General features: G+C 42.8%; 1 protein-coding gene across 2 annotated transcripts in view; it reads right to left on the bottom strand.

The window, feature by feature from the left end:
- Positions 1 to 22,897, bottom strand: part of CHD2 (chromodomain helicase DNA binding protein 2) — an 80,051-nt gene extending 57,154 nt beyond the window's left edge. For both annotated transcript variants that reach the window (XM_016197730.2, XM_016197729.2), the window contains exons 1-5: positions 22,364 to 22,897; positions 21,888 to 22,020; positions 8,178 to 8,409; positions 4,144 to 4,230; positions 2,379 to 2,440 (exon numbers count right to left, since the gene is read on the bottom strand). In XM_016197730.2, coding sequence (XP_016053216.2) covers positions 2,379 to 2,440; positions 4,144 to 4,230; positions 8,178 to 8,409; positions 21,888 to 21,949 — 443 coding nt within the window. In that variant the 5' untranslated portion in view covers positions 21,950 to 22,020; positions 22,364 to 22,897. The remainder of the gene's footprint in view (positions 1 to 2,378; positions 2,441 to 4,143; positions 4,231 to 8,177; positions 8,410 to 21,887; positions 22,021 to 22,363) is intronic.
- Between the last annotated feature and the right edge of the window lie 616 nt (positions 22,898 to 23,513).

Below are 23,513 nucleotides of genomic sequence, written 5' to 3'. Positions count from 1 at the left end.
AAGTTCGGATCGGCAATATTAAGTCACTTTGTACCTGAGGTGAAAAGAGTGATGAGTTAGTTACAGGATGACTTCCCATCCCTGCAGAGGCACTGGGCAGGGACATTAGGCTTTTAAAATGCTAATTCACACCTCGACTCCAGGGAGTTAGTCCCTTGTAAGGCGGCATTCTTCAAAAATGTCAATGTCATAAAAGGACAGCCTGTGAAAGTGCTCAAAAGAAACCTGACAACTAACACGACATCTAATCACAGAATGGATCTTGCAGTGTAGGTGTGAAAATGTTAGAAAAGACATTAGTGGGTCAAATGACATAAATGGACCTATGAATTAACTGGACAGGAGTGAAAGACAATATCCTTACTTCTTAGGAAATACACACTTAGGTATTTAAAGGTCAAAGGCCATGGTGCAGGTTTTAAACGATTCAGAAAAAGTATGGTGTATGTGTATATGTAAAAAGAGCACCCGAGACAATAAAAAAGTGAGGCAAAAATGGTCACCAACAGGAAAGCTGGGTCAAGTACAGGCATTCTCTGTGCTTTTACTGTCACAACTTTTCTAAAGTTTGAAATTAATTCCTAAAAAAAGTAGTTTAAAAAAATAGCTCCTTTAAAAAAATCTTTAAAATCCCAGGTCCAATATGCAGGGCTTCAGAATAGCATTTCCCTGTGCTGATATTTCCAAATTTCCCTCCCTCTGAGTGAGTCTCTCTCAACTCTGAAATTCACGTGTTCACGCGCTAGGTTTGGTCCCACTTGCTCCGATCATGGTGCCTTACAACTAGAGTCTTAGCAGCTGTGGGACCTCCTCCAAGTAATCTTACTAATTAAGCCCCTTAAGGAGAAGAGCTCCCCAGAGGAAAGAAGAAAGTGAGGCCAGCCCAGTGCCCAGACATACAGCTCCTGGGGAGTTCCTGAGGCACTGCAGACACACACCCCTACAGAACTACGAGGCTCTACTCTGGGGAAAGACAGGTCCTTGAAGGCCTCTGAAAGTTGCCAACTTTGAGAGCCCTGAGGATTGGCAGGAGAGGGAAAATAAGTATAGGAGCTGCTCAACAAAAGAGAAAGACTGATAGTTGTACAATGGCTAAAAAAATGCGGGCTTCTGCACCCTGGGGTAAGGCCGCTGAAATGGGCAGTTGAGGTTTTCAAGCACCACCATTTGGATCCCAGGCAAGAGACCAACAAATGTAGCAGGTGGTGGAGGGACAAGCATAGCCGTGGGCTTCTCCAAAGGCCCCAGAAGGCCTTGAGACCAGGGAGCTGAGAAGAGAATCTCCTAAGCAGACCATGGGACTGAGGTAGAACAAAAGCCTTCTGAGACCCCAAGAAGTTCAGGCTTGCACACAGTTACTATTTCTCCAACTTGAAATCTAGAACATAAATGAAAGCTGTGTGTGATCTGAGCAGACCCATATGCAACACCTGACTTAGCACACTTTCTAATAATTCTGACACCTCGGCAGAATAAGCATTCCTCTATATTGGAAAGGAGGAAATGGATTTTAAAAACTCAAATCATTTTGCCTTAGGCTAAACACTTACTTGAGATTACTAATATTTTAGAACAGAGAATATATAACTGGGGCTCTTAATAGGGGTGCCATGGACAACTGTGTACCATAAGAACCCCCTAAATCTGTGTGCAGTTTTGAATATCTACATTTTTCTAAAGAGACGGGCTATAGGATCCAGACTATCAAAGGGAGCCACACCCTCTCCAAAAGATTTTTTTTTGAGAAATAATCTAAAAGCAAATACATTAAATATCTTTTCACCTTAAGTAGAATTACTAAAATAAATGTTAAAATAACAAGTACATGATCTACGTTACAAAGGAATTTCACATTACATTAAGCCCAAGAATTAAAGTGTTCTGGCTTATGAACTGTAATGTTGAAATTATATGGAAACACCAATGTGAAATTTCTTTCTAAAATGGGTGTCCAACCAATATAATTTCGCCATGCCAACACAAAGAACAAATGGAAATGAAGCACGGCAAACCTAAATGTGTCCCCTGCTCGACTAGAACAGAACACCAAATACCTGCGTATTTGGTATTTGTGCACATTTTTAAGAAAAAAAATACTTGGGCTAATTGGACGAACTGGATGGGCTACGGTGTGGGGTGTGCCCCCGAGAAGGAGCGCAAGCACGTGTGAAATACTTACTTGCGTGTCGAACACTGAGAATCTTGGGCTTTGAGTGCTGCTGCTGCAGCAGGCCAAGCTGGACAGTGACCCAAGATAGTAAGATACAGAAGCGGACTCTGGGACCTGGGGCAGACTGGAGACACAACGAAGGCAGTCCCAGAAACGCTGACACATTACAAACTACCAGGTTAAGTCATTTCCCCCGGAGAAGACTTACTGTTTTTTCAGCTGCCTCTGGCCTCTTCTTTTTGGGCTCCCACTCTCAGACCCGCTACTTGCCTTCAGTGTGTGAGGGGGGAAAAATGATTACAGACTTTAATTCACAGTTCTTAGGGTCAACACTATGCCCTGGCTCAACAATCTACTCAATATAACAATATCATTCAATATGAGCGTCTACACAGAGAGAAACCTCAGCGTTTGTTTGGTGATGCTCACTCTCCTTTTGCTGTGAAAAGTAATCTCTATGTGTCGTTACTGAATTATTTTTAATGCCAAGAACTATTTCTCTCAGCTTGACTCTTACAAAAGCGTAGTACAAATTTTCTGAGATGATGGCAATGTTCTGAAGCTGCACTGTTCCTACCAAATGTCGCAGCCAGCAGCCACCTGTGGCTCCTGAGGCCCTTGAGTGTGGCTCTTGAGAAATGGAACTCTTCATTTTACTCAGTTTTAGCTAATATACATTTTAAACGTCATGTGTCTAATGGCGACCATACTGGGCAGTGCAGATCTAGAATGTCCCATGTAAATGCCACAACGTTCAGTGTGCCATTAGAGGTGGTGACTAGAGATCTATTCATTTTAGACTCATCAAAGAGTATGTTCAGTCACAAAGTCACAGAGCTCTGCTAACAGCCAGCAGCCAAAAAAAGTTTATAGTCAGAGACATCTCTGAACAGCTTGTTCTCCAAAATTAAGCAACATGGCAAACTACCCCGACTGCTCTTAGTCTTATACCCTAGAGAACGTGTTAATTTATATACAAAAGAGAAAGGTTTCCACAACTATGTGAGTGGTTATAACACAGGGCTCAGTAGCCCAGTCCTAGATGCTATGGGAAAAGAAAGCTAAGGTAGCCAGCTAAGAGGTTCACTCAAAATAAAACCATAAAGGCAAAGCGAATGTTACGGTCAATTCGATTTTTTTAAATAAATTTACTAAAATCCACCCCAACTCACTAACCTTTGGCTATCAACACTTAGCTTTCAGCAGAAGGATGATACATAGTTAAGAACAGCAAAGAGAGAGGACATTTCACTGAGACAAAAAAAGCATCTCTTTGGAATGTAATCTATAAACCTAACATAGAGGTAAGAATCCACAAAAATATCACACAAACAGAGAAAAGGCTGATTCTACAGAAACCACAGAATCCAGTAAACTGATTTAAAAATCACCAAATCTCTCACAATTAGACCACAGAGTAAATATGTGTGAAATATTTTAATAATGCACACTAAAAGTGAGCTCGGAAACCAAACGTAAAGAAATTAGATAAAATACATTCCTTATGTCAAGTCAATTCTCTTTTTTCTCAGAAATAAACCTGAAGCTACCTCCATTATTATATTTGTTTATCAGGCAAGTTACTCACTGAACTAAAATCTATGAGATTTAGAAACTAGATATTTTTAAAAAGTAAACATCTTGCTATAGTCAATTTCACTATGAGAAGCAAAAACAAAAACAAAAACAAAAACAAAAACAAAAACAAAAACAAAAACAAAAACTGAGGCCGGTTCTGTAAAATGCCCAACACTGTCCTGAAGCATCACTATGACATGCTCTTTCTGGTAAGTTTCCTTTTTGAACAGCCACATGTGGCTTTCTTGCCGTACTCAGCTGAGAGAGCTCACATTCGAGCCACTGAACTCCCATCCTGACGTTGTCTTGTCAATGGTAATACATACCAGAGTCGGAAAGGATGAGGTAAGACGAGGAGTTTCAATACATCCCCTTAAAGCATTTCTTTTTCTTACCTCCTCCTTAATATTAAATCGTGATGGTTCTTGTCTGCTTCGGTTTGACCGCCTAACCCCATAAACATCAGGATACTCTTCCCACATCTGTAAAATTAACAGACCAGGCATGAGTCTTTTTTCTTTGACCCCCATTTACTATTTTCATTACTGGAACATGTATTTTCATTTAAGAGCATTTATGTAACTAAGTATCAAAAGGGCTGATTTGTTCATTTTGATTATGAGACAATGAACTGCCATCTTTAAAAAGAGTACGGCATATTATCCCAGCACACACTGACGGTTAGCAATGTCTCTGCGTTGCCAATGGCTAGTAAATTAAATGGTACACTGTGCGCCCATCATTAAAATATAAACTTACAGTTGAATAACATGGCAGGAGAACATTTGCTTCCGCCAAAGACAAATTATTTCCTGATGAATTTTAAGCCCCTAATGTTTTCCATTTCAGCTTTGACTGCATATTGACCCATCTGAGAAACTCAAAAGGCAAGCAAGGCCCCACCAAGTCTAATTAAATAAGAATCAGGGCATTGCACCAACCGACAAGGCTCAGCGGTTGAGCATCGACCTATGAGCCAGGAGGAGGTTCGATTCCCGATCAGGACACAAGCCCAGGCTGCAGGCTCGATCCCAGTGGGGGGCGTGCAGGAGGCTGCCAATCAATGACTCTCTCATCATTGATGTTTCTACCTCTCTCCCTCCCGCCTCTCCCTTCCTCTCTGAAATCAATAAAAACATATTTTTTAAAACTTCAGGACCCAGATGGCATGGCTCAGCGGGTGAGCATCAACCTATGATCCAGAAGATCTTGGTTCGATTCCAGGTCAGGGCACATGCCCAAGTTTCGGGCTCCATCCCCAGCAGGGGGCGCATAGGAGGCAGCCAATCAATGACTCATCAATGATGTTTCTCTCTCCTTCCCTCTCCCTCCCTCTCTCTAAAATCAATAAAGACATTTAAAAAAAACAACAAAAATTAAAATAAATCAAAGCATTTATATATTTCTTTAAATTCCACAGAACGTGTAACAAGCCAGATACATACAGACTGGGTATTTACAACATTTAGTTGGAAATCCTCAGAATGAGCATCACAGCCACCACCCTAACACACCTAATGTTATCCTCTGAGCAGTAAGTAGCCCTTTGCTTTAAAGAACTATCTTCAATAATGATCCTCACCAGTGACCAAAAATGTAAAGTTCAAAGGAGGGATTAGCTGAAGAGAAAACTTTCTTCACAATGTATTTTAGCACCATCTTATAAAAAGACTGCAGCCAACAAATGTATAGGAAAAATATCCGAGGCCCCCTCCTTCCTCAGCCTCTAATAGAGTCTAGCGCCCAATCTCGCTCTCTAGCCAACAGACAACTGCTCTTTTAATAGAATCAATCACAGAGGCAGAATGAATTCGAACGAACTGTAGAAGACGGCAGTGGAAATGTCTAACCAGGGTTAAACATGTAAAAGAGACACTTGACAGCCAAGATGAGAAATGGGGGTTTGTCATCAAAACACACATGACAGCTAAAGCCATGAAATTATTTCGAAGGTGAGGAAAGAGGAGAATGCCACTGGCCGAGACTCGGGAAATATGTGAAGTGGGCCTCGAAAAAGACAAACTTGATGAAAGACGACCCAGAAAAAAATGTCATCAAGCTGACGGAGGACGTTATCAACAGTGCCTTTAAAAAAAATAATAATGCTGAGTCAGCTACAGAAAAAAATAAGGCCTCCAAAGAAAACAAGGGAGCTGGGCCAGGAACAGGCATTTTAGAACTAGAAGCCAACACAATCATGCAATCCAGTGTCTTCGGTCTCCGAAGGCGAAAAACCCGAACGGCCTTAGAATCTGAGAGTCGGAAGATAAAGGTCCAACCGGAAGGCATCAGAATAACCAAGTGGGAGGAAATCTGGGCCAAAGAGGCAGCAAACGCCAAACGCTGAGCAAGCCTGGCAGCGAGGGAGCACACCAAGAGCTTTTCTCTAGTCCTACCTGCCCACCCTACCCCACCCCATTCTGAACCTCTGCTAGAACTGGGAAATTATTCCACACAGGAATTTAGGGAGCTTTTATTAACGAGGGCGGAGGCCAAGTTAGTTAGAGTCACTACATCAACTAGTTTTATCACTTAAAAATATTAGATATTCAGGCTCCACTGTTGGGACTTGATTACAGTCTATACTGTAATGCATCCGTCCTAAGAATCACCTTGGCCCTTCTGAGGACTAATGATTTCTAATTCAAGGCCCAATGAGAAAGCTACCTCCTGAAAAGGACGTGTACGCAGGAGACAAAGAATCTTTTTCAGAAGCTCTCCTTTTAGAATAATTCATCATTAACGTCACAATCCAAGCTTTCTAACTGGCTGGGATGTCCATCCATGTGTTAACTTTATTAACTTTTTAGAACTGATCACCTTAACTTTAAAAGCATATTTTACTCTTTCTGCCTGGTGCTGTACCTCTACCTTGAAATCCAGTCAGTCTTGGTAGTGATTTCCCTTCTTGGTTCCCCTCTGTCTTTTTTACTGAAGCTAAATATGAGGTCTTATAGTTAACAGATGTGAAAGCTAGACCATCACCCCTATTTCAGTCACATTTTAAACACATCGTTTCTGTGGCTTCATCTCTACAAATAAAGGACTCGCCACTGTGCAGACGGAAGTTACATCCAGGCTCACTTTTGTCCCTTAAGCTTCACACAAACACGCGGTCCCTGGAAAAGAGCAGCTGGTCTAGGTGTGCATAGGAAACCAGGCTAAGGCGTCGGGCTCTGAAGATGGCCAGGCCAGGCCTTCCGCCACAAGTCTGGGTGGGAAGTTTCTGAGCTTAATGACACTCAGAGCAAGATTTCCCAGGGGCCCTCTCACATGCATTTTTTGTGAATGAAATAACTCACCACTTGAACTGTCTCTTGTGAAATGCCCACCCAACACACGAGCAGGCAACAGGCACAGCACTTGAGGGTCTGAAGGTCACGTCTCTGGTGATGAGTCAATTAGCAAGGACAACTCTCACTTGCCTGTCCCTAACACTGCCACAGGCATTCCCAGCCTCCCACCATTTCCTAAGGGTCACTTACCATTAAGCAATGGTTATGCTGGGAATGGAAGAACTGAAATAACATAGTTAATCCCAATACTGTCTCAAGAATTCCCAGCAATTGTTGTTTCCTTCACGTTAGGTTTGCTGTAGCTAGTCTGTAGAACTTGCAGGTGACTTAAAATCATTTGCACTGCTATGAAAATCTGAGTGCAAAGGTGCAGATTTGTAGCTCAGTAGAGTAAAAACTGACAGCATAAAGCTTTTAATTTCATTAAGAGATTTTCTTTTTAAGTTTCTAAAAGCAATATTCGTACATGTGAATCACTTTTGTCCCTCGCCCTTCATGTAAACACATGGTCCCTGGGAAATTACCAAATTCCCTCAAAATGGATTTTAAAAGATAAGCTACATTCTTATGATTAATGAAACCAAGTCATTAAATTTTCCCCAACAGGAATGCATCCTAAAGTTTGGGCACCGAGGATCAAATGCTATGCAACTCAATTCTTGACTTTTTGCATCCTTTGCTGGAAGACTCTTCCATGTTAAGCAAAGACTGTTACCTACGCTGCCTGGGTACAGAGAACTTTTCTTCTGAGAAGTATTGATTTCTCTTTCATTCCTCTTGGACTGTGTCCTACACTTTACAACTGCATTTCACAGTCATCTGTCAATGACTCTCTGGTATTTTTCAGGATGGTGTATAAAAAAATTTTAACCACCTTTTAAAATGTTAAAAACCAAAATTAGAGAGATTTGTCTTCTTGCCCTATAATTTTACGGTTTATGTAATTATTTCCTTTATAGCCTATGATCAACTAGTAGAGCAGAAAGCAGTCCCCATTCACATCCAGAGACTATATTATTAAAAAAGGTGGCTGAGGTTTCCTTATCAACGTTAATGAGTGTTCCTTGGGAAATAAAGGTCTGCTAGCTGGTCGCAGCTGGCAGCCAATTCGTAGGGTACAGCAAAGGAGATACCTTCTTCACGTCGGCTATCCGTTCCTTCTTAGAGGCTGGCTTCTCTTTGGCTTCTGGAAGGACTGGCTGGGATTTGGAACCCGCCGATTCACTTTCGGATTCCGACGGGCTCTCTGAAGATTCAGAGCTGCTGTTGGACTCACTGCCATGTCCGCTTCCTGGGTCGCTGCCCTGCTCGCTCTCCGACTGGCTGCCTGAGTCTGAACCTGAAGCTTCTTCAGATGCTGAATGACTTAAAAAAAAAAAAAAATTTAAAAAGATCTAACAACTGCCACACAAATCAGTTAAAAAAAAAAAAAAGTCACAGTGGTAAAATGAGTATGTAGTAATTCTGGCAATACAAGACCAAAATTTCCAAACTTACTTTTATGTTCTTATATTGCAAGTAATATCATTACTATCATTCTAACATCCCTATTAGCTACCATTTCCTGAGTGTTTATATGATGCCACATACCAACTAACTTATGTAAATTAGCTTCTCTTACAAAAACTCAAAAGGGGAGTATTATTTTCTCCTTTATTCAGATGAAAAAAAAGCTGAAGCTCCGAAGTACTTAAGTAACTCTCTCAGGTGACAGAGGTAGGATTTGAAAACAGGTCAATCTGTCGGAATCCACTAAGTTTATTTGTTTAATATCATCCCTCCCTCCTCAAGACAAAAACAAAACAATGCAACACAGGACACAATCAAACCAAGGCATGGTTACCCCAAAAGTAAGACTGCAATCTGGCTGTAATTTTCCAATCAGTATCCTCAACAACAGTGCTAATCAAACTCGACTGGGCAGCTCCATAAAACATACACATTAACCCCAGAGGTCCTGCCTGGGAACCTCCAGCAGTGAGCCCCAGACCCGGAGGACCTAACAGAACAAAAGAAATAAAAAGAACATTCTGATCTAAGGTGAAGGCCTAACCCAGTGCAGACTGCTCCTGTCTACCCCACTTCCCCACAGCTTCCTCATTCCAAACACCCCTCAGGGAGGCAACCTAAGGCAGGCACCCTGGGGCCTGTTAAGATTAGTAGCAATGACAACAAATGGGGGTGTGGGGAGCTCTACCTTGGGAAAGAGAGAAGTGAAAAACCACATTAATTGCATGATCATCTAACAGGTACCAGACGTTACTCTAAGTGCTTTATATATATGATTTTGGTTACTCCCCAGTAGGGCAGGGATTCCACCCCAAGCCTAGCTCTAAAGAGCACATTCTATTTTACAACAGGGGCACGAAACCTTAGAGACTCAGAAAATAAATCTCATCCCTATCATGCTATGTTGCAAACCAGCCAGGCTTCCCTGTACCAGCGACTCAGCACGGTCAAGGCCACCTTATACTTACTGACTCCTTGGTCCACTACACAGTGAAAACTGACTAGTCGCTCGTTCTGGGGCATCTGAAGTCACCCACTCACCACCTGTGACCACTGAGAAGGTGGTCACCAGGCAAGAGGAAGGCAAGAGGAAAGCAAGAGGAGGGCTGGATGGTACAGTTAGAGTGCAGAATCTGGCATCCACGGCTTGGGTCTCATCCAGGCTCATCTCAGGCTTGTGCCATCATTAACCTGTGCTGTCCTCTGGGACATTATAGGTCACGAGAGCATCAAACGACAGCTATGAAAGCAGCACTCTATAAATGCCAAAGCCCTACCCAAACATTAGAATTTCACATCCACGCTCAGGTTCCCCTTCTAACACTAGGTTCCCCCCAGGAGGCACCTGCTGGTGAGTCAGCACCACGCAATTCATGGCACTAGAATTTATTAACAACAGTTGGGCCTCTGCCATGTACTCACAGAAAGGTACAGAGGCAGCTCCAGAAATTTCCTTGTAAGATTTAGGAAGGATGTCTGCTTGAAAGGGGTGCAAGGCATATACCTAGAAGTTGCATTTACACTGTCTAAACAGCTGAGTCACTGGAGAGACCTGAAAGATCAATAAGCTCGTGGGGCCCACACCTCCTCCCAGCCACCTTGGCCATGGTCACTGACAATATCCAATCTCAGCACGTCCGGTGAAACGCAGCTGATGGCTGGAGACTCATCACTTAACTGTTCCGTCCCTTCACCCCAAGTACTTGCAGGGCACAGAGTAAGCCTGGTGCTGCTCACCTCCAACCTTTGCTTATGCGTCAAACTAAGTGCACCTCTGATTCTTGAAGCCTCGGGTATTACCTTCTGTAGGAAGAAAACCTCCTTTGTGCTCTTCAATCCTAAGCTTGGTGCCTACTAGGGACTTCCATAATACTTTGTCATAACATCTCTGCCATAGCAGTTACTACCCCTGGGAACTGAAAACAGGTAGTGTGATTGCGATCTGAGCTTCAACCCCAGTGCTCCGAAGGCTCTCACTTTTTAGCACATCCTGAAACAGAAGACATTTTTTTTTTTTAAACTATAAATACCTTCACATTTAAGGCACTAATGGCCTAATTAGTCCCTCAAAGGACAGGACATTTCTTGAAATATTATGCAGATTTGCTATTAATACCTAATTATAACACCAAATACTAGTAATGCTAAACTGTAGTTTGCATTACTGATTTAGAGTAGGAGATGGGCAAAGTCCACCAGACTCTCACAAAAAAGGGTCAAATCAAGTTGCTTGGTGAGCAATCCTTTAGGCTTTCACCTAAACAATAAAGTAGTAAAATTACCTGATTTCCAATGGCGTGAATAGTTATAAGGCAATCAAAAATGGGATTTTCAGGAATCACCCACCATATATACAGAATCCTCATGAAAAATAAGTGTCTGAACATGAAAGTAATACAAAATAATATGAAATGTAAACTGTAATTGCAAAACAATATTTTAAAAATATAAAGGAAAGGACATTATCTAAAAGTTACTTAAAATCTAAATCAGAAACAAAGTTCATGATCTTGACCGAACAGTGTGCATGGGAGAAATACAATGCAGAAATAAACGAAAGGGCCTTAAGTCAAACCTGGGACTTCAGATTCTAATAGAAAAATGAACGCTTATGAAAACAAGTCTAACACTTGTGAACAAAACGAATTCAGTATCTCTTCAAAAGTCTTGTCTAAAGCTGGGAAAACGGGATGATTAATGTTTTACCAACAGGCTGGGAGAGCAAGCTGCATTAATGGCTATTGTTCCCTTTCTGACCACCACTCCCCGTGCGGCCGCAAGAGGGCAGCAGGGCAGCAGTCACTTCTCGGCAAGCCTGTGGCTCCCGCCCAGGAGCTGCCATCTCAGCACTTGGAGAGTTTGTTTCCCTGAACTTGACAAAATGGCTGAGCTGCTTGGCAGAGCAAGTTTTTGTTGCTTGTGAAAGCAAAATCTGGTAAAAACACAAAGCCAGTTACACTGGGATCCCATAAAACTTATTCCAGGCTAAGCGCCATCAATGACAGAGTGGCTAATGCCTCTGGAGCACTCATGCATCAGACACATGCAAAAATTCTCTTCGAATCCTTACAACAAACACCACAAACTATCCTCATTTTACGGCAGAGACGGCGCCCAAGCCCAGGTGCGTGTGTACGGTGTCAGCATCCCCACCCCCAGTCTGGATTATGGAGTCCACAGGACGTAGCCTCTAGCTGGCAACGCTACCCCACCGAGCCACTCACACATTCTGCAGTTCCACAGGTTATTACTCAGCCGCCCGGCGCTGCGGCAGAACAAGTCCTTCTAATCGCTTCTATGTCAAAGACCTTCAAGACCTCCTGCACCTCTGGCTCAAGGCCTAGGATTCTGAAGACTAAAGCACAACATTACAAGCAAGGTTAAAAGACAAGGAACAGAGAAAAGAAATTTCAATGTATACACAACAAAAAGATTATACATACAACATATGAAGAATTATATACCAAAGAAAACCAGGCAAACTGGGCAAAGGAAATGGGCACGCAGCTACAGAAGGGAAATGGCCAATGAATTTATGAGAAGGTAGTTAAACCTCACCGGTAATATGGGAAGTACGTATCACAAGAGATTATTTCACACTCATTTGCTCTGCAGAAAAAGTCTGATAATACTAAATGATGGTGAGAAAGCAGGGAAAATGGTACCCATGCACCACTGTTGAAAAGGAGTCAGTAGGAGCTTTGCAAAGCACCCCGACACTGTCTAGTAAACCTCAAAATATCGATATGAATCACGCAATTGAACCTGTGGGTATATAACCTAGACCAAGTATCAAACTTGTGCAGGGGGCTGGATGTATAAAATTGCTGAGAGCTCTGCCCCCTAAGATCAAAAAAAAGAAAAAAAATCAAAATGTTCACGTATGAAAATGTAAAAATAAAATGCAGAATATTCATACTATGCAATGAACCACCACAGGCTAGGGAGGAATTAGATCTAGAAATATCAACATGACGACTTCAAAACTATTGTTTTTTAAACACAGTACGTAAACCATGCATGTTTTAACGTTTTATATGCCAAGTTCATGAAAGTGAGTAGGGAGAAGGGGTCAACTCTTTCTAACTTGCTTAAAACGTTAATTGTACTCTTTGCACTTTGCTGAATTTCTCAAAAAAGAGCTGTTTCAACATTGCAGAACTGCCCAGTACTCAGGAGCAGACCTTCCCAGGTCTGAAAGTTCTTCTGGAAGTTACTCTGACACTGGTAACACTATGGACCCTCCTCCCAGAAAAAGGCACACAGACAACAAAAATGCTGCTTACAGTTCCAGGGGTAAAGGTCAAGTCCCGTCAGAGGGAGAGAGTGAAACACATTGATTGGTTGCCCCAGGCACCCCGACCAGGTTGTGCTCTAAGCACTAAGCCAAACCAGCTAGGGCTGCACTGGTTTTTTTAAGTGACTCTGATGCAAAGCTTTATCTGCAAAGGAAGTTTAGAACGAAACAAATTACAGGCAAAGTCCAGTCTTCACCAAGGGGAGTCAAACTGCGCAAGGACCAAGTTCTCCTGAGGTCTCAGGGACACTCCTGCCCACCCACCTCTCCTCACACCACTCCCATGCTGATTCTCAAACTACCCCACGGGAACCACCTCCAACGAAAACATATGGCCTTTTGAGCAGCACCGTTTTCTGGCATCAATCACACAATGCAGTGATTTCAAGTTTCTGGTTTCTTTACAATGAATTTTAAGATAAGCAAAGTACAGAATTATGTGTTCCACAATCTCCTATGTAGCTTCCTCTTGTCCCTCTAATTTGACAGCAACTTTTGACAAAATGTTTAAGTGGAGCCCAACTGCCTGTGTTTGACTCCAATCCCACCATTTTTTCCACCTTGTGCCTCAGTTTTCTCATCCACAGAACAGGAATGATGATCATACCTCACAGACTTGTGAGCATTCCTCAAATTAGCACAGATAGAGGCCTCAACAAGTCCCAGGCCCACGCATAGTGGGCGCTTTAATAATAGCTATTACTCAGTCTTTCCAAAGCAATCAACTTAGTTTCACTGAAACATCCCTCACACTCATCTCACCTGTTGGTTTGGTATTTAACTGAAACGCACGACAAACACAGGCACAATCAGAATAAACAAATTTCAGAAGTGGCTACAAACTCTTGTTAAGTATACAAGTCAATGGAAGGAAGAGAATGGTCGGGGTACAGAGCTCAGTGAGGACCACCCAGACCTGCAAAGAAAGGGCACTGGGGACAGTTATTTGGACAGCTGGTTACCCCCCTAAGGAGGTCACTAAGCAATTCTGCTACACTGACCCCACAATGAATAAAAACTGCATTAAAAATCCCTTAAAAGGTGCCTGACACAGTCAGCACTCAATAAAATGTAAATCTACTGTGGCGTTTTTCTATAAACTGTTCACCACCTGCTACCGTCCCCCCCAAAAGGAAAGGTTTCTGCCATTACAGGCACTGCTGGAATTAAGAAATAACCCAACAGCCCAGGCAGCGTGGCTCAGTACTTGAGGGTCAATCTATGGACCTCGAGGTCAGGGTTCGATTCCCAGTCAGGGCACATGCCCGGGTTGTGGGTACGATCCCTGGTGGGGGGGGGGTGCAGGAGGCAACCAATCGGTGGGGGGGCATGCAGGAGGCAACTAATCCATGATTTTCTCTCATCATTGATGTCTATATCTCTCTCCCCGTTCCTCTCTCTGAAATCAATAAAAATATATTTTTTAGAAGAAATTTTTTTAAAAAGCAATAACCCAACAAAATGCAAAACCCTGAGGTTCATTTTCATATTCTGTTCTCTTATTTCTTTTAATGCTGGTTACAGTTCACGATCCACCAACAGTGACCAACCACTCTCACTGCTCCACAGCATAGCCACACCCACCAATACAGCCCAGGTTTTACAAAGTGACCTTGATCAGCTAGAGGGGAAGGGAGTTCCAAAAGGGCTGTACTGAATTCAAAGGCCATTCTGGAATCCAAGCTTTTGGAGGTCTCTAAAAAAGAGGAGGTAGCACCAGAACTTAACGCATACACATTTTAAAGGTTGTTACTGCTGGATGTGGCAGGATGCAGTGCAGAAACTTCCTCTTCCCTCTGGCACACAGACCTCCAAACTCAAGCTGCTCTTAAAACTGCCCTAAAAAAGGAACTGAGAAACTGGGGCATGCAATGGAAAGACAGAAGGGTTAGAAAACAACACAGGAACAAGAAGTGCTGCATCAGAAGATGCAAACACATGGAGACACATGCGAAGGGATGGAAACGCACGCGAATTTGAAACGCGTGGAGAGCTTTAACCCTAACTCACTCCCAGGGGCTGAGCCATTGGTATTTTCACAAACTCTTCAAGGTCTGGTATTAAAACAAAAAAGAAAGAATTCAATAGTTAAATGAAAATTCAACCAAGTAAAATTTAAAGATCTAATTGGCTTGACTGAACAATTCAGGAATCAGGTAGCAAAAAGAAGGCAGGAAAAGAAAATTATTTAGTAGGAAACCCATTGTTTCAGGCAAGGCCCTCTGCAAAGGGGAACTGAAGGGGCCCATCAGCAGACTGCCTCCTAATGCTGACCAGGAAATTCTGGGTTGGCTGGCTAAAAGTCACATTCCTGGGAAGGTTCAAAGTGTAACTGGTTAGGCATTAGGTCTTGCTTTGCTGGTGTGGGGCTTTCACACAAGTGATTCTGTTTGGGGCCCGTTGTCTGTGCGTGTGTGTGTGTGTGTGTTTGTTTTAACACAAGTGACTCATTAACTATAAAGGAAATGAAGGAAGTAGAGGAAACCAAAAACAGAAATCTCAACACAGTTCTAACAATGAACTGTACTTTAGGCTTTATGCTAAATCAAATATCCAGTGCTCAGGTGAACACTGATTACTAAAAGCAAGCTACAGCCAATATAAACATTTATACCCAAACAGCACTGCACCTTGGTAGTCACTACTGGCTCCTGTACAGCCTGGGCAGGGGAATGAGGCAGGTAAGCCAGGACGGTAATTACTAGCTCCAGTTGGGGGGGGGGGGAGCATCTGCTAGTGAGTGCCAAGAGTAGGACTGACTCAAGAGGCTGCTCTAGTCCAGAAAGAATCAGAGGCTCCCTTCAAAAGGCTGGTGTTCTCAGAAAAAAACTCTAGGAGAGTTTCAGTTAACTAAAAGGGGAGTTGCCTCCAAAAATCATCTTAACCCCTGTCCTAACTGGCATAACCCTTGTAGGAGACCAAGACACCAATTATGGCCCTCGGGGACAACCTGGCCTCTTATAAGTGCAAAACGCTAATACAAGATGAAACACTAATAAAATGACATCACTAACAGCTTACATTTATGGAGCACTTTCAATGTACCAAGCTCTCTACTAAGCACTTTACAGGCATGATGTTTAATCTGCATAACCTGAAGAAGATTATCACCTGCATTTTAGAAAAGAGCAAATTGCAAGCCTAGCACTGAGTACTTCACTGGCCTAAATTGGGGGGAAAGTTTTCAGTACTAAAGTACACACTACACAGGTGCCTGTTATGTACACAGCTCTCACCAGGCACTGAGGGAACAGTGAAACACACCACAAGTGACAGAACAACTCACGAGAACTGAATCCAAAGTATAAAATCAGGACTATCCTTAGAATGATGCCTTACCCAGGGCTCTTCTATAACATTCACCCCTGTAGACCAGGGTGATAACATAATCCCCCAACTATAGGGTCTCTCCAGAAAAAGGAACTGAAATGCTTTTCAGTGTGAAATCAAGTCCAGAAGATGTCACTGAAATACCGAAAAAGGTCACTCCTAACCAAACATGTTAATAAAGGGCTAAATTGGAACTGTTTTAGAAATGTAGCATGGATGGCTTCCATTCGCCTCGGTTCTCCAGGGTTCATTTCATAAAGCAATGCCCTGTCCCCCACCTCATGCACTGCACTCAAAGGCAGACAGTATAGGAGGAGCCTTTTGACTTGCCCTATGAATTCATGTATAGACTGAATGGGGGAAAGGTCCTCACAGACATACAAACAATGTGTTCCAACCCAAATCAACATTTGATGAGTCAGTTTTGCCGAGGCATAAATTTGACTTTGGACATCCGGTCAGGCTGGGATGCAGGAGGAAATGGCTCAGCTATAACAAGCACCCAGCAGAAGTCAACATAAGTCAACATAGTTACTTATATTTGTATACAAAATAACTTAGGTGTTTTAAAAAAAAAACACAATACTCACCTAGGTGGCCTGTGGCTAATTAATAAAACAAAGAGAGGAAACAATGAAGCAACAGTATTTCATTGCTAAAGTGACCCCCTCCTTCAAGAATGCCAACTGAATTCTGAATTTTTCAGAAAAAAAGACCTAAAAAAAAAAAAATTTACTAGATGTCACACAGAGCAGCCACTCAGTTTTTATGCCAGGAACAAGTTTATTGTGCTCCATTCTATGGGAGAAATGACTGGAGTTTGGAAAGACACAGGTGGCCTCAAGATGCATCACAAATGTGAGGGGATTTGGGGGGTGGGGGAGACACTAATTGTGAAATTGTGTTTCAGACACTGCCAGGTAGAATGCAGCTAAACTTCCAGGTTCAGTTCTCAGGCAATAACCTGCTAAAACTTTTACAAGTAAAATTCCTGATAGTTTGCCCACCTTTCTGTAATGACTTAATCTTGCAAAAAATGTTAATCTCCGAAGAGCCAAGTATCAATTGAAAAGTACAGACTGTCGAAGCAAGAATCCAAGAGAGAGAGAGGGAGAAAGACTAATCAACACTTTCCCACTATGATCACAGGAGGAAAACACAGAGAGGGTTCAATGAATGGCTCTCACTCGGGGTCTTTAAACAGGTAATTGGCTCAAACAGCACGCAGACAGTTTGTAGCTAAATCGCTGTATCAGAGGTATTTTCACTCACATAGTCATGACATCTACTTTAGGGCAAAACATCTTCAGCAGAGTCGTTTAGATCCTGGAACATGACTGCAATGCTACTTAATTCTGTCCCACTTTTAGGAACAAAAGGAAATATGAAAAGGAATTTAGCAAATACAAAAGTGTTAATACAACAATTAAATCTCAATAAATGATAAAAAAAAAAAAAAACCTTTGTTGTTCTTGCTTTACATGCACTTTTAAGAGGTTGGAAACACCAGTTAATGATCAAGTTTTACAGTATTTGTCTCTAAGGCTGCTAAATGTGTTATAATTTATTTTACCATAAAATTTTAAAAATCACTTACAGAACCTTTGGTGAGCAAATCTATATAAAACAAACTGAAAACCCAGGTTCACCTGAAGTTTCCATAATCTACCCAAAGAATTCAAGTGCCAAAACTATGAGAACCTAAAAAACCAACTATAACGAATTTTACCTTTTATAAACTTTATTCAGAAACTTAATATACGCCCAGGTAAATACCTCTCCCTACACTCAGAAGGGCCTTTATAATGTCTTGGTAGGTAAGTGATTTTTTTAACCAGAAACCCTTGCATGAGTCCCCACACACAGCAGACCACCAGCCATCCCCACAGCAGTTTCACGTTTACTGGGGCAGAATTAAAATGTCCTGAATGGGGATTTTGAGATGTTTCCCAAGATTTTGCCAAGTGACCTACTACCAGCTAAATATTGGGAGTCACTTTTTTTAGCACGTGCTTAATTAACTTTAAAGGAGTGTTTTCCAGCACCTGTTTGCACAGTAATGGGTGCCTAATGCCCTAGTCTATCCTTGGAGTTAACCTCACGTTCACAGTTCAGTGAAAATTCCTAACGTATTTTCTACTTAACTGTATCTGGAAAATAAATCGCTTTGCCCACAATGACCTGCGCTTTTTTCCACCAAATGCCAATTCAGGAAATGTGTGGTGCCCAGAAACGCACGGGGACAAGTTCACAGAATGGCCCCTTTGTTTAAGAGCCGTGTGTTAGAACAGCTCTCATCCCTGCTAACACGTTTCAACTTAAATAAAAACGCCTCCCGGACAGCGAAACGGGTCCGGTCCACGGGAACAAAGTTAAACTCAGCGGGGACGGGGAGGGGAAGGCGGCGGCCCGCGAGGGGAGCGGGAAGGAAGCGACCCTGGTGCGACGCCGGGGGTTTCCCCGCAGGCCCCGCGCGGGCCTCTTACTTTCTCCACAGCGGGAGCGGCCCCGGAACGCGGAAGACGCTCGCGGGGAAGGGCGCAGGAATTCGCGCCGCAGGGTGTGGGCCGCGGAGAGCGGGGGCCGCCCGCGGCGCGATCTTCGGGGAAGCGACCGCCCACCGGAAAGTCCCGGCCAGCGCGCCCCGCCCTTCCCATTCCCTCGCGGCTGCGCACGCAGCCCAACGTCATCGCGTCCTCGCGTCGGCGGCGCAACGCCTGACGTCACGAGGCGGGGCCGACGCTGTTGACCTGCTGTTACCAGGCGTGCACTCAGCCAATCGGCTGCCGGCGCCGGCGCCGGCCGGCCTTTGAACTCGCACGGCAACTTCCTGCTGTTTGGCGAGTACACAGTGCAATGCAGTATGTCTGTCAGCGCTGCGGCACAAAGGAACAGCCATTTTGTGACTGAGCTGGACCCGCACCAAGATGCCAGGGGCTCCCGGGGCTGCTGTCAGCGCTAAGTACCCCGGTGCCTTTTCTTTTAGCACCAAAGGACCAAAAAAGCAGAGGGGGGAGAGGAAGAGGTTTTGGTATTTCAGGTTTCAACTCGCTTTATTTTCAGTCTCCTCAAAACTCGGCATCCGTAAGAATTATCAGTGTCATAAAATGGCTGCCACTTAAAAAACTGACTTTTACAGCCCACAAGCAACTGCATTTACCATTTCTAAACACCCCCTGGGTTTTAGAATAACTACTAAAAAGCTGATTAAAGAGCAGGTGATTTGCACCGCACCCCAGGTTATCACAATAAATCTGGTTCAAAGGCAGGCGGACTGGAGATAAAGTTAATAAACAGTTTCAGTTCTGAAGATGAACTGCGGGGGCGGCGGGCCCTGGACGAGAGCTCCGCGCACGGCGCCGGCGCCGGCCGGGCAGGCCCGACCCTATCCCAGGTGGACGCTGCTCAGGTACGCGCGTGGCGCGCGCTTCGACGCAGGGCCACCTCGGCAACTTTGTTTTCAGCACTCAGAAACTTTCACAGGTATCAAATAGTTAAAATCTTATTTTCGAAAGTGAACTTTTTACTCTTCAGAAGTCGTGCTATACAAAGTACAACATGACGCTTAAATATTAACTTCGAAAGAGTAAGTTACATAATGACTGGTAAGCGCTGCACTAGTTCCAAGAGGAGGACGCGTGCGCTCGGCCCTCGGAGGCCCAGGAAACTCTCCGGCCAGGGGCGGCCCTGAGGCTCCTGCCCGGCCGCAGGGCGCCAGGCTTCGCGACACGGAAACGGGTCCTTAACGGGGCGCGACGGGTCAGGGCCCGGCGCCAGTTAGGGGCAGCCTCCCCACTGCCGCTCGCTAAAACAACAGCGATCTGCACTACAATGAAACACCCCTATCCCTTAGCTTCACAATTTTAAAAGGAAGTGATGTCATAATTATGCACATGTGTTAAGGCATTCCATTTAGGCTCACCGTAATTCAGGTACATGTAAAATCTGTAATTCAAGTAAGTTTAAAACTCCACGGTCTCGTCAAGGAGCCTCCCCAGGACCTCTAGACATTCAGCAGGTACACGCATCAAACTGTTCTTGGCAAAAGTACGGTGCATGCTCCTCGAGCACCCCCCTGGCAGCAGGCAAATGCACGACAACGTCAAGGGAGATTTCCAGGTGAAGCAAATCACTGAAAGACCAGCAACACCGCCTGATTTTTTTAATTAGAAAGCAGAGTTTGATCACTAACCACATGCCTTGCACAAGAAAGCCAAAACCCAGGTGAGACTATGCAAATCACACTCAAGGGAATTTTTAGTGATTTGTCAAATATGTGTGGGGACTCCTATTTCTTCAAATTGCTACTACTTTTCGGAAAAATCACGGTAGGATTAGTAGAGGAGTTTTCTGTCCTAAATCTAACCTAGGTAATTACAAGGGCATTTCAGTTCAAAAGACAGCAGTCCAAGCTATGTGACAACTCAATTTGCAAAAGAATGTGGAAAGGTATTTTTAAAGCAAGGGTCAAAATATCTGAAGTCTAATGAAACAAATAAAACTAAACATTTGTAATGAACCATGTTAAAAACTTTCATACTCACTAACCTGACAGTACTTTATATAAAATTATAAAATAAAAGCAAAAGTGGAAAGAAAAATATCAATCACATCCTTGTTAACTACATGATTTAAAATTCTTAACCTGACAATTTACAAGAACACACATCAAAAAATGCATTCATGTACTTTTAAAATTAATATACAGATCATACAACAAAACATCTCAGAGGCTTTATTACTTAGTCACTAATAAGGTACTCCGAACAAACGTGAAACAAGTCATGGTTGGAGCAGTACATTTGTAAGCTTCAGGAGATAAAGCATTCCAGGAGACACTGTCGAAATAAATCAATAAATGTAAAGCAGCTACAACTAAGGTGCCAGGATAATACACTACACCTACCAGCCAGAAAGCATTGTCTGAATATAAGCATACAAATGTAAACCTTAAAATATTTTACATGTAAAATATACAGTTTTAATCTCAGTAACAAACACAAAGCACGAGTATAGTAAGGGCACTCCTAGATTTCTGGGATCACAGGTTTAATTTCATAAATGCAGGAACTGTAACCATCGACTAAAGGTTTTGATAAATCATATCAAAATGTCTTAAAATAACTAAGATATTAAAAGAAATATAGAATCAAATAAAAATACAAACTGAGAGGCATCAGTCAAAGGGTCCTTTTTGCAATTTCGTTTTAAAATGTACATTTTTTCATTCATATAACTTTCTCAAATGTCTATTTACTATAATTTACTACCACGAGGCTCCTCTATGGCGTTCAGTTACAAGTTTGGGTATCCTAGTTTCTTCAAAGAAAAAATTTGCCTTGCATGTAAAATGGTGCAATGCAGCAATGGCTAAACCGACAAGGTCATTTTTCTACAGCACAAAAACCTAAAACCTGAAATTTATTGACAGAAAAACTGTCGTTTACAAAAAAGGCCCCCTTGAATAAAGGTACCTTACCTTTAGACTGCTGTAAGAGGCCTTAAGTCAACTCAACTTTCATAAATTGCTACCAAAAAATTAGGGTGTGGCATATTAGCAATCTCAAGGTCACGCTTTAAAAAACGAATCCAAATTAGTAAAATACTTAAAATAACACAGACAGCTACCCCTGCCTGTCAAGGTAAACAATGTAAGCTGAGGTTTCCCCAGAAAAAAGGGAAAAGGAAGTAAGTTGATAGCTCATACCTCGATGCATTGCTGTGTGGCGAACTGTCCTCCTCTTGGCTTTTGTCCTTCCTTCTCATCATCTTTTAATTCTTAAATATTAAGGGGGAGGGGGAATCTGTGTTTGCTTTGAAGTCCTGTGCCCAGGTATTTACTGTCAAAAGTTGAAAGAAAGGTAAGGTCCCAGCTTCTATCGAAGGTTTTATTACCAGGAACAAAGTCCTGTCCGTGTAACGATATTGTTAGAATACAACAGCGGTAAGCACCGACAAACAAAATAATTATATTTTTACCTTAAAAAAACAACAACAACAGGATACACCGAACAGGGGGAATCATCTCTATCAATAAGGAAAGTTTTTCAAAGTAACACACTGGATACAAATAACAATCTCTGTATCTTATTGCGTCATCCAGTAATTTCTCATATTTACAGAAAATAAAGCGAACTTTAACATATAAACCTTTAAAATTATCACTAACGATCATGAACTTACCTGATCCATGTAGTAGGTCCAAAGCAAGAGTCCTATCTAGTAGTAGAAATATCAGATCCCAAATAATTAAAAATAAAAACAAAATTCTCCGTTAAAAAACGAAAAATAAATAAAAGAACCCTCAAATATGTTAACTGGTCAAAAAAAAATAAAGCAACAATTAATACCAAGAGGGGTACGGGAGGAAAAAACCTCATTAGGAGAGCGCACAAAAATGGAGGTGCGCCATGGCTTCTAAGCTGGAAAAAACAACGACCTGGGCTCTCAGTACGGCTGCTTCTTTCCAGCAAGGCACGAAAAGAAAGCTCCCCAAAGCTGCTTTTCTCCCTCAAAAAGGTTCGAATCGACCCCAGCAAGCCACTAGGAGAGGCAGGGGGCTGCGGGGGCCCCCTGAGGCGGCCCGAAAGTTAGGGAAAGTTGCGTAAAGTGAGGCGAAAGCAGGGAGCAGAGCGCGCTCTCTCTAAGGCACAGCCGCCATCTAGAGCCTCCTTCCCAGCTCTGAGAGCTCTGCCTTTGATTGACACTCTCTACATTTACCCCACAACTCAGGTGATGTACCATAGACCCACCCCTTCATCGCCACCAAAAAAAAGCAACATCTCCCATCCCAGGGAGCTGAGGACCCCCACCCCCACCCGCCCTGCCCCTCCAGACCACCCCATCAGGGGGAAGGGGGAGGGCTTCTTAACCCCCTCTGGCTCAGGCACCCTTTTTAAGCCAGAGAGAAATGTAATTTGTTCCTTTTGTCTAAAGATCTGCTAAATATTTCAGTCCTTGGGCTAAATAACTTCCTCTCTGGACAGGAAGTGGTGTTTTATAAAGCCATTTTGAAAAATGGATCATTCTTAGAGAATTTTAAGCTCATTTTCCTACTAATCTTTTGAAAAATTAACCCCACCCTGGGTAAAATGGTTTCTAAGTAAAAGCAAAATCTCGATGTCATAAATTAAATTCAAGTTTTGCCTCCTTTATGAACCCTAAAAATTATCTAAAGACAAATTTTAGGGGGAATTTTCCATCTCCCAACTAGAAGGGGTAAAACTCAAGAGCGCCTCCCTAGTGTTCAGTTGCATTAGAGCAAAAAATTAATGCAACTAGTTTTTATTTGAGAATTTCGGTTTTTCTTTGTATTTTCACAAAATTCTTTAAC

Source organism: Miniopterus natalensis, chromosome 22 (assembly GCF_054644295.1).
Source record: "Miniopterus natalensis isolate mMinNat1 chromosome 22, mMinNat1.hap1, whole genome shotgun sequence".
In the NCBI taxonomy this organism is placed as follows: domain Eukaryota; kingdom Metazoa; phylum Chordata; class Mammalia; order Chiroptera; family Miniopteridae; genus Miniopterus; species Miniopterus natalensis.
This window is presented reverse-complemented; position numbering and strand designations above follow the sequence as displayed.